The sequence below is a fragment of the Nymphaea colorata genome, chromosome 10 (genome assembly GCF_008831285.2).
Source record: "Nymphaea colorata isolate Beijing-Zhang1983 chromosome 10, ASM883128v2, whole genome shotgun sequence".
NCBI classification, from domain to species: Eukaryota; Viridiplantae; Streptophyta; class Magnoliopsida; order Nymphaeales; family Nymphaeaceae; genus Nymphaea; species Nymphaea colorata.
The window spans coordinates 58,306-70,364 of record NC_045147.1 but is presented as its reverse complement, the minus strand read 5'-3'; the positions used below and the strand labels follow the sequence as shown (position 1 = coordinate 70,364).

The 12,059-nt window shown below is 36.3% G+C and overlaps 1 protein-coding gene across 1 annotated transcript; it reads right to left on the bottom strand.

The window, feature by feature from the left end:
- Positions 1-2,719: 2,719 nt before the first annotated feature.
- Positions 2,720-4,605, bottom strand: LOC116262792 (uncharacterized). The gene has a single exon (XM_031642291.2). It carries the CDS (start codon positions 4,318-4,320, stop codon positions 3,412-3,414), a length of 909 nt encoding a protein of 302 aa, XP_031498151.1. The 5' UTR covers positions 4,321-4,605; the 3' UTR covers positions 2,720-3,411.
- Positions 4,606-12,059: the final 7,454 nt, after the last annotated feature.

Below are 12,059 nucleotides of genomic sequence, written 5' to 3'. Positions count from 1 at the left end.
AAAAACCCAATTGTTCCAACCTGAAATTTTAGAATTATTAATTTCACTGCTACAGTAATAACAATGTTCAAATGTGGCCTAAAAAAGTTGCAGAGCCAAGAATTTTTCATTGTCAAACTATTACTTCAAAATTTTAAGAATAAAATTTTGTGTGTATATGTTAAACTAAATTTTTTAAAATTTACCTACAAATTTTTGAATTTTTTAAAATATAAAGGGGGCCAAGTCCTTTGCCGCTCGTCCCTTGCCTCCGCCCTAGTGAGGGGATGAAGAAGAGTTATGGGAAACAAAATCAAACCTCACAGGCTACATTCAAAGGAAGATCTTGCGTGGGGAGTCGATAGGTAAACCGTATCTCTATGAGCATGAATGGCATGTTTCCGATGCCTAGGTTGAGTCTTTTAGCTGTACCCTTAGCATTTCATGAATTATGAAATGGAGAGAAAAATACAGACAAAAATGTTTTAGTATTAGATGATTATAATACTTTTTTATCTTTCTTCTTTTTCTCTTTATTTTGCTCTCAATTATATATAGTTAAAAGACCAACAATATGATGATTCCTTATGGATCTAGCACCAAAGGGTCTAGTACTTACTAATGTCTATCTCCCTCTCTTTATGTATATATAAAGAGCAAAATTGGTATCTTCCAGAGCACTTAACTCAGGGACAAAAACCAGACCTCTTAATTTCTTATAAAAAAAATAAATAACATCTTAACGTTCTAGTATGTTTATGGATACTAATTCAACATAAAATATGTCTTAGTTCAAGTTGTTTTTAAGGAAATAATCACCTGCTGAATGATTATAATCAAAATATTCCTATGATCATATCTATACAGTTCAGTTTTTTGCAATAATTATTTTTAAGAGGTCTAGTACTTACTAATGTATATCTCTCTCTCTCTTTATGTATACATAAAGAGCAAAATTGGTATCTTCCAGAGCATTTAACTCGGGGACAAAACCAGACCTCTTAATTTCTTATAAAAAAATTAAATAACGTCTTAACGTTCTAGTATGTTTATAGATACTAATTCAACATAAAATATGTCTTAGTTCAAGTTGTTTTTAAGGAAATAATTGATTTTTATACTATTAAAAGTTAGAAGTCATAAGCACCACTCATTTTTTTTTATTTCTGTATGAGCATATTAAACTCAAAAGGTGACCTGCTGAATGATTCTCATCAAAATATTCCTATGATCATATCTATACAGTTAAGTTTTTAGCAATAATTATTTTTGAGTGGTCTGTCTTTTGTCCCTGACCTAATAGTTTGGAATCTAATAGTTACTATATATATATATATATATATATGGTAACATTCTTCATCTTTAAGGTAGTATTTGGTAGTTTAGGATCTTATCTCCTACGCTGCTTTAAAGAGTATGCATTGTAAGATGCTTAGTTTAAACAAATCAAGGATCTTAATTGAATCCACATTACATGTAAGATAGTGTGGATTTAACGATATATAGAGGCAAGTTCTGAGCCAGGAATTTTTCATTGCAAGGACTGAACCATAGTTTTAAAATTTTAACAGGAGTCCAAATATAATTTTTTTAAAATTTTTATATAGGTTAAACTAAAAATTTTAAATTGTACAGGTAATTGAATTTTAAAAAACCTGAGACCCACTGCCTTTGCCCCTAGATAGAATGATGTCTGACCTTATAGATTTGAGATTCTAGTGATATCATATCATCACGGATTTCAGATCTTCGATGAAACAAACAAACAGTAGGAAGATTATGTGGAGCCTGGTATGACAGGTTATTTTGATAGCGTCTAGCCATCCCGTTAGGGTGTGTTATGCTGTTAGTGCGTTTCTATACCTACTTTGATTCGGCCGTTTTCAATTGATAGTTTGGTTTTTATCACAATTAAATTGTGAAGTTGGTGGAGCATCATGAGTTCGAAACTGTTCAAGTTCTTCAGCTACAGCTGAAGTTGGGGTTTGCTTTTTTAAAAAAGGAAGCAAACATGGCCCAGACTTTCGACCCAAGTACCCAACTGCCGGTGGGATCGGCCACGTATGACGTATGTGACCTTTTTTTTTTTCAAAATTACTGGGGTTACCCTCGAAGCATCAAACCTTATAATTAGAAAGCGGTTTTCTTTTAATTATGAACAAAAGAGTCAGCTAAGTTTTCGTCAGATATCCACACTCCCTTTCAATGATAAGAGTAAGCAGCCATCTAGAAGGTAAGCACTTAAATAAATTATTCTACTTTTGTAATCCAGCAGCCAATATTTTTTTACAAATATCTGAATGCTTCATTTTCTCAGGAGCTTTTCTATATGAAGGAGCGCTTAGGTCGTCTCTTACTGCGCTTACGTTGTCTGTTACTTAGGCTAAGAATATATATATATATATATATATATATATATATATATATATATATATATATATTTAGGGCTATATATATATTTAGGGCCGTGTTTTTTGAACTCAAGCTTTTCTAAAGAAAAGTAAGAGGCTCCATGCACTACCTTAAGGTGCTTATGTAACATAACTGGAGATCTCAGGTGAGGTTGGTACAACTGCTGAAATGGAGGCTGTTAAACAGTTAGTCTTTGTTTTTGAGCTCCTGTAACATTAAATATTTGTGATGAAAAGGGAAGGAGCGACATGCAAGTTGAAGTATATAGCAAGAGCATAACTTCAAGGCACTCAAACCAGGCATAATACCCAAGTGGGATGAGGTAAATGATAAGGTTTTCATATGACAGTAGAATGAAATACATCTCTTGACCATCCAGAACATAACTGGTCACCTGATATGTTCTCACCAAGTATGGACCAAAGTGGGCATGATTTTGAGAGATTTTCTGTAAGAGACCGTAGATAACATAGAAGAAGGTGTTGTTAAAGCATGATAGGGTAAATCAGTGGAAGTCCCCTTTTTTGTTCAAGTGAACATCAGTTTGATACTCTGCATAGGATGAACAGGGTAACAAGGTAGAGAAACAAACTTGTGGAACATAAAAAATATATATCTGTCGCTAGCAAATGAACGTGTTGTCTACCTAAGCATTGAAGGCAGCCACAAGTGTATCCTTTAAAACTGACGCAAGAGGTCTGACTTACAACCCAATTCACAACAGAAGTCAAAAACTTAATATGAACAATTTCTTCATTGCCCATAAACAAATCCAAACAAGACACTTCTCAACCAATACAATATTACACCCACCCATCTTTCTCGCTCTCCTTATGCAGCTTTCTTGCCTTCTACCACATTTATATACACAACAACTTCTTCAAGACCCTCATCAACTACCATTGAATAACCAAACCTAGATGAGAGAAAGGGAATACCCCAAATTGAATGAAACACCTGAGACTGAGACCATACCTACCACCCTCATAATGATACAAACATTTTTTCTGTGGCCCCTCTTTATCTCTCTAACTGAATTGCAGAGAATCCTTTACCAATCTGAAGGAAGCTGCCGTCAGGGGACTTCTGCATCACCTCTTCTTCTTCCTCCACACCCACCCTCTTATACTCGACTTCCTCCCCATATATCTTCAACATAACCACATAGAAGATCAAGGTGAGCACAGCGGCAGCTGCCAAGTACCAACTGAACTGGATGTTCACCAGCGCCTTGGCCCTATGGAGGGCCTTGTCGTCCATGCATTTCACAACCAGGTGCCCATCTTCCATATTCAACCTGCAGCCCTTGGGCACAAAGCTTGGGGTCCAGAGCATGAAGCCCATGACCATGAACCACACCCCTTGGAACATCAAGCTGAAGGACCTAACAAAAGCCAGCCAGAAGCTTTTAGGGTAGGGAACCGCAAGAACCGTGGTGAGCAGGGTAACCGCTATGACCATCTGAAGAAGCCAGTGGTACTGACCCTCCACACCCATGTGGTCAGCCGAGTGGAGGTGGAAGAGCAGCAGCTGTTGCGCGAAGGCCAGCCCGGCTAGCAGCTCGGCCAGCCCGGCGTGGACCTTGACCTTGAGCAAGTCCAGCAAGAAGGTGGCGGAGGCGTAGATGAAGAGGAATAAGGAGATGGAGGAGTGCTCGAAGTTTTGAAGGTGATAGGAAGGGATGGTGCCATCGTCATCAAAAGGTTGGTGCTTTTCCGGGCCTATGAAGAGCTCCATGGCTATGGATGCGGCGGAGCCCAGCATTATGGCATGGAGTTCGAAGTACCTCGATAATTTTGAAGGGAACCAAGGTAGGGAAGTGTAGGAATTTGGGTGGGCGGCATAGTTCTTGATGTTGTTGAAGAGATGCCAGAGGCCGATGAGGAAGAAGCCAAAGCCAGGAGCCACATGGCCAACAAAACTACCCATGAATTTGGGCTCCTTAACCCCAAGGAGGCGAGATTTTGGTGCCTGATAAGGAAAGCGAGCTTCTGTGGTTTCCGTTGGGCAACCGGAATCAACTCAACACGGTGGCCTCGAGAGACAGATTTATAAAGAATTTTGGGGGGAAGAAGCATTTTCATTTATGACCTCGTATCGTTGGGGTTGACGGCAAGTTTGGGAGGGTGGAGGTGGGTCTCACCAAGCGTCTAGAGAATTCTCCTCCATGGTTTCAAAGTTGGCATACTAAAAAGTTACTAATCCTTGAAGGCCAAGCTTTCTCTCTTCTTGCTTCTCCTGGCGATGACGTTGGTGATGGCTTCATCTTAAATTAGGAGGGGCTGTTGACGGATGATGGGAGTCGACCATCCGACCTTCCTCTTGGAGATGGACGGCTGTAACAACACAACACGAGTTTGGAGTATGATGAATGAATGCCTTTATGATCATCACTTGACTGGCCGCATCCCAATGTTGCTTGTGAAATCTGAGATGGTCAACATCATGTGCAGCGGAGCTGGTTACATGCGTCCACTGGTGCACAATTTTTGTGCACGTTTAATGATCAATGATAAATAAACCAAAAAATTTATAGAGACAAAACAAAATTAAAAAAACTATTTATTTATTATTATTATTTTTACTGTTTTTGTTGCGTGCACCAAGTGACGCACGCAACTCACTTTCGTCTACCTATACACGAAGTTTTGGCAACCATCATCCGTCATGCGGGCGTTTTGGTAATTTGACGTGCATTTTGACTCAATTCTCTGCTTTAGAGTTGGACACGCAACGGCAGCTGGCGAGGGATGAAAGGTGGGGGCGTCCAGCGGCGGGGTTGACGCTGAAAGGCGGACGCCGCCGATTCCCTGTTTGGGATTGCCCGACTCTTTCACCGAACCAAATGATCTGCTGCAATTATCCTGCCAAATGACACATAACCACGCTTTGTTAGCAAAATTTGACTCGTTCGAATTATCAAATGACACGAAGTATAGTGGCTGCTGCTCTCTAATGCAAGAAAGGGTGAGTGGGTAGCGTGCCTCGTGTGTTCTTGTGTCTTTCCTGCCACAAGAATGTTAAATTAACTGCAAATTAATATGTTAGAACTGATCTAGGTAGTTTATTTAGTAAATGTAAGTTTCTGAAGCGCATAATTTGAAAGTGCAAAGGACACAATCCAAAAAAAGAAATTCATAGAGTATTAAAACATAAAGAGACAATTTAGAGTTTTAACGATAATTTATGGGTTTTACGGGAAAAGAATGCACAGTTCTTAACCATCCGGCAACTAACTTGCCCACCATATATATATATATATAAGAAAAAACTAGGTAGAATAATGAGAGAGGGAAACGCTGGGTGGACAAAAGCCAGTCTTCGTTTTAATGTTGGTTTATATAATGTGCATGCATTTTATACTTTTTTTTTATAAGATTTTGCGACAGTTCCCAACTTACAATTTGCTTTTTTTTTTTTTTTTTTTTTTTTTTTCAGGAAACAAGCTGGCCATTTTTGACCGCTAATCGGAAATTAAGGCTCAAACATGGACAGTGTGCCCAATGAGGCTTATTGGACACACACACTTGCAGCCATATCTGGAAATATAAAGACTCCTATGTTTATGCGATACTGGGGTGGCGCTCCTTTCTTAATTCCGTTTTTCTCATAAAGACGACCACCAAAGCCGCCTTTACCAAAAGAAAGAAAAGAATAAGAAAAAGAAAAAATTCTTTCAGTATGAAATTAAGGGTTAAAAGACTCATGCCTTGATTCTTGAAAGAGACAGCCGGTTCGTCGTGGAAAAGATGGAAAACGCCCAAGGTTTTGTTGACAAACTAAAGGCCATGCAACAAATGTACATTTTAAAATAGACCCAGCAAGTGAATTAACGTCTCCAGTTTCCACTGTTGCTAAGAAAAATTCGGCTTGGGGATGTGTATGAACCTTCCTCCTCACAAGGGAAAAGCGGTTTCCCCCGATTATCATATGGAATTGGATGGGCCTGCATCGCATTCACTCATCGTTTGAAGGATATTTAGTCCATGTTGTTTCAATAACAAGTAATTTTCATTTGAGTAAAGTTCCAAACAAAAAAAACATAATAAGTAGGCTGATGATGAACCAAGGAAAGCAAGGGGAGTGTTAATACTGAACTTACAGTACTGCGAAGTAGAATTGAGATTGAAAGCTGCCGATTCACGCTATATATGTGGACCAGCTTATTTACGGGGGTATGTACCATGGGAATTGTCTAACATGATGGAGATTAATTGGAAACATAGTTGTTTTTTTAAAGAGATTGAAATTCTCATAAAAAATAAATAAATATTAATCAATGAAACTTATTTATTTCCAACATTGAGGGGCATTTCAATTTATTCAAAATGCACCTGCTTTTTTATTTTTTTCAACTTAACTTCTATTATTATATTTCATTAAATCAACTGCACAAAAAACTGTCTGGTATAATGCAGATTAAGTTAAAAAATGGAAACCTAATTGTATTTTTTGGAGATGGAAATACCCATCAAAGGAAGCCAATAAATCTTAATTGAGGAAACTTATTTATTTTCTGAACGGATGAGTATTTTGGTCTATTGAAAATATAATTATAATCCCATTTTTTAACCTGATTTATATTATTATAATTCTTTAAAATCAATTATAAGTATTATTTTACACACACACACATATATATAGTGAACCATGTTGTGGGGATTTCCTCATTTACTCACCAAACAAGCGCTTAAGCTATTTCACTGGTGCATGGGAGCATATGCTATGTGGGGATCCCTCCTTTACTCACCAAGCAGATGCTTAGGCCATTTTGGTGTATGAGAGCCCATAGGAATGCTACCCCATGTTGGTTGTATCAAGACATTTACGAGCATATCAGGGGTTGATGCACTTGAATTATATTAATAAATGATCGATAAATTTTATTACTGAAAAGGGCAATATATATGTTTGTACTTTTTCAATTTCGTGTGAAGCTATGTATAGTGTTCGTTTCACTGCACATCTGTGCTCAGCCTGGTTTAGATGTTAGCCATTCACATTCATAAGAAACTATATTTTCATTTGGTGAACATTTTAGGTGTTGTGCAGAAGTGGATGTTGATATAACTTGAATCTCATATTTTTTGGATATTGTGAGGGCCTTGCTTTGCAATTATATGTGAAAGAACATCTCCTTTAAGCCATTTAGAAGGAAAAAGTCTTATAAAAAAAATAGAGGGTGATTTAGATTACTATGTTGAAGCCTCTTGCGTGATACTATGGGTGCCAGTGCTATGTCAGTTTTATCTTCAGTGACAAAATAGATTTAAACTTGATCAACCAAATATTTATACAGTTTGGCGCCAAGTAAAACATAAAGATGAATATTATTGGTAAAGTCAATAATTTATTTAATTTTTGTTTCAAATAATCCAATTTTTAGGCATTTTGAATTCAGAATAATGCTTATTGAATGGAATAAATTAACATTTCTTTTTCACTTTGATATTATATTGCGATAACTCATTGAGATTTTCCTTTCCAATGAATTACATCACTACTTGTTTTCTTTTGTGTATGATAATTTTTTTGTTCCAATGGTTCAAAACAGGTTGTGCTTGGTGGCGCCAAGTTAGACGTGGTTTGTCAGGTGAGACACCATTTGTTTGTTGGTTGAAGATATTCGAATATGAATCCATGTTGCAGCTCTATAAGTTTGGCAAGCAAGCTAAATATGTTTGCAAGGACAAGTACAACAAATGTGCAGGATAATGCAGAACAGGTGGTTTATAATCGTTGATGGACATTACTCTAGTGGTCGGATATGTATCCATTCTGTACCAATTTCGTCTGCAGTATTTGAACGCCGAAGAAATGTCCACGCTCTCGAGGGCGAGAGAGCGGACAAACGTCCCCTTTGCTGCAGCTCTGCCTACCTTTTCGCAGCAGCTCAAACTCCCCTTTGCAGCAGTTCTTCTGCAGCAGCTCCGTTCCTCCCCTCTGCAGAAGATAAGAAGCAGCTGGTTCTGTCTCACACTGTTTGCTGCTTGTCATTTCCCCAAATTGTAGCTGTAGTCCTCATGTTCACCCTATTCCCCAAATCGCCGTTTATCACCTGCAGCCCAGCAACAGCCTCAACTGCAGCTTCCACAGCTGTTTTTTGGAATGGTTACCAAGATGAGAGGATCACCTTTGATCACCTTCCACTTCCAGCTTTCTGTATGGAGTTGTTTAGCCGATAAACATGCTGCCTTGTTCCTCCTTGACTACCTAGAGACAATTTTTTACACGACGGTAGAACAAAATTTTCTTCAATCCAGTGCACTACACCTAGGAAATGATCTTAATTTGATGGGCATTTTTTAGGAGCAACTTTTAGCTTAATTTGTTAGAAGCCTCATTCAAGTTATGCTTGACATATATAACTTTGCCTTTTTTTTTTCCCCTGATTGCGTATAGTGAATGGTTATATATGGAAGGAGGAAGTTCTCTGCAACATATCAACTTGTGAGAAAGACATTTTGGTTCTATGAGATTATCCTGTATAGTATTCGTTTCACCTTGCACACCATAATCCTATTAGGGATTTTATCATTTATATTGTACTAAAAAATATTTAAGAAATTAAAAAAAAAATTTTGAATTTCACCCTTACTACATGGGTTTTTGGTTATGCTTTGCAAACCAATTGACAGTTAGCAAGAATATGAAGAATAGATCTTATATCCAGATTCGCGGCATCTTAATTTGCTTGATAAATCAACTGAGAATCCAATCAATCCCAATATCGAGTCTCTATCAACATCAAACACAACCCATTTGATGTCATGTTTGAATGTAGAAGATATAATTACAATAGGTTATGGACCGTGTTGTTTTAAGTAATAAACATGGATTGCCAACGGTACTGTTTTTTGTCTGCCCATTTTTTATTCATTTATGCATTCAAATAGGGTGAGGCATTACCATCAATATTTGTCTGTCTCAATCACATGGTGGACATTTTTTTGTTCATGAATCACCATCCATGTTTTTTCATCCATAGACAGAGATCCATGGATGAACGTCTTGGATCTTTATTTGCATGTGTCAAACGCCCCCAAATGAATGTCATGAGACAACATATGTTAAGTTTAAGGATGATGAAGCGATTGAGGTTATAGAAATCGATGATGAATTAGCAGGTGAAGCAAATGATGAAATAGATGCTAACAATGAGGGACTTTCTGTTGATAGGACAAACATAGAGCAAAAGTTGGAGCTGAATGTTGATGGCAAATATATACCATACATCAGAATAGAGTTTGTCAATGACGTCAATGCATATGAGTTATATAGTATATATGCAAGAGCAAGTGGCTTTGACACAAAGGTACGTGAGTCTAAAATGAGAAACTGTGTTATACATTGGAGGCAGTTTTGCTGCAAAAAAAAAAAATCATTTCAAGAAATAGAAAAGCTATCATAAAAGGGAATATGACATAAAAAATGTAGTTGTAAGGTATTGATGTTAATTGAATTCAATTTGAAGAAAAATAAGTAGCATGTGCACAATATACAATATTCACATAATCGTTATTTACATTTACCATAAAAACGAACTTCCATAAGGCAACAAATAAGATGAAATCCCCTGTTAAAAACTATTGTAAGTACCCTTTCAAGATCTAAATTGAAGGTATTACAAGTTATAAATGCGATTGCACATTAGGTAGGAAGAATGAAGCATGTGCCAATTAGTAACCAACAACTTTATGGGCACTTTTGAAAAGTTACAAACAATTATTATGATAGAGACTATCAATATGTTCAATTATTTCAATAAAATGAGAGTTAAAAAGCTAAATTTCTATTATGTGGTTCAAACAGATGAGACATGGGATGTAAGAAATTGCTTTTGAGCAGATGCAATTGCTCATAAAGATTATTTATATTTTGAAGATGTGGTTTCCTTTGATGCTACATATAAGAAGAACAAATACCATATATCCTTTGATCCATTTACATCTACGAATTACCATGGGCAAAGTATCATTTTTTTATTGTGCATTGTTTATTGATGGGAAGAAAGAGATATTCAAGTAGTTATTTAAAGAGTGACTATAGGTAATAGGTGTTCAATCTCTAGTTTCAATTTTAACTAATCAAAACCCTGATATGGAGGTTGCTGTGAAGAAAATATTTCCAAATATGATTCATAAGTGTTGCAATTGACACATATTTACAAAAGTACCAATATATTTGAGTTACCTGCATAAACAAAATAGTCAGTCCAAACATATGTGGGATACATGGTTTTTCAAGTTAGATACAAAAGAAGAATTTGTAGAAAGATGAAATGAAATGACAAGTACATTTCCTGAGTTACAAACTTTTAATTGAACCACAAAATTGTGGAAAAAAGAGAAACATGGGCTAAACCATATTCTAGTCACACGTTCATGATTAGATTGTCTACAACAATGAAGTGAAGACATGAAGAAATATTTTGAAAATTAAGCCAATGAGAACACAAGTTTAAGTGTATTTGTTGTAAAAATACTAAGACACAATAGATAAACAACAATTTAATGAAAAGGATATGGATTTCAAGATGAATAATGAAATTGAACCAATTAGAACACCTCATCCAATTGAAGAACATTTATGAGTTATACTTACTCCAGAGATATTGAAAAAATACTTCATTCTAGATGTTAACTATGGTCTGCACTGCTTTGCTTACCCAAGTTGACAATCAAGTGAAAAAATACACTGTTAAACAAGTGATCAAAGACTATGGAGCACCCCAATTAGTAAGGTGTACACAATTTCAAATTATTAGAGACATCAAACATTTGTTAAGTTATTGATGCAAACTATAAGAATCAACAGGCTGCTTTGCTTACCCAAGTTGACAATCAAGTGAAAGCATACACTATTAAACAAGTGATCAAAGGCTATGGAGCACCCCAATTAGTGAGGCATACACACTTTCAAATTATTAGAGACATCATACATTTGGTAAGTTATTGATGCAAACTATAAGAATCAATAGGAATTGTATGTTGTCATATGTTTGCAATATTTCATGCACAAGGAATATATGAATTGCCGTCTGCTTATTTAGTCAAAAGATGGACTAGACAAGCAAAGACATGTGTTATAAAAAGGTTTTCAACTTTCCAAACCTTGACACATGAACAAATTTTCTTATTGATAAGTAAGAATGTCATTCATTTAAAGGCAAAAATCTGCATAGAGGAAGCATCGCCAAGTTCCAGATGCATCAAACATGCAATCAAAAAGTTTGAACAATTGCCAGAAGAACATCAAAATTTAAAGTTGAGTTGAGTCAGTTGCAAATGTTGATGAAGCAGGACAAAATGATGAAAGTGTGTAGAAGAGAATGAGCAGGTTGATTTGCTTATAGATCCATAACAAGCTTGTGCCAAAGGAAGGTCAAAGTGAGTCTCTTTAGGCATTGAGCAAAGCAAATTGCATAGAAAATGTTAGACTTGTGGTCAACATGGGCATAATATGTACACATGTGGTCAAGCATGAAAGCAATATTGAGTTGCTCTTTTCATACAATCAATTAGCATAAATCTTGCCCTCATTTACATATTTGTCATCTATTTAGGAAACATCAACTTATGATTTTGCAAAACCAAGGATGTACCATTCATCTAGAGGAACAATCCATTAAAAAGAAATTGTCTAAAATTCAAACATGCAAGTAAAAA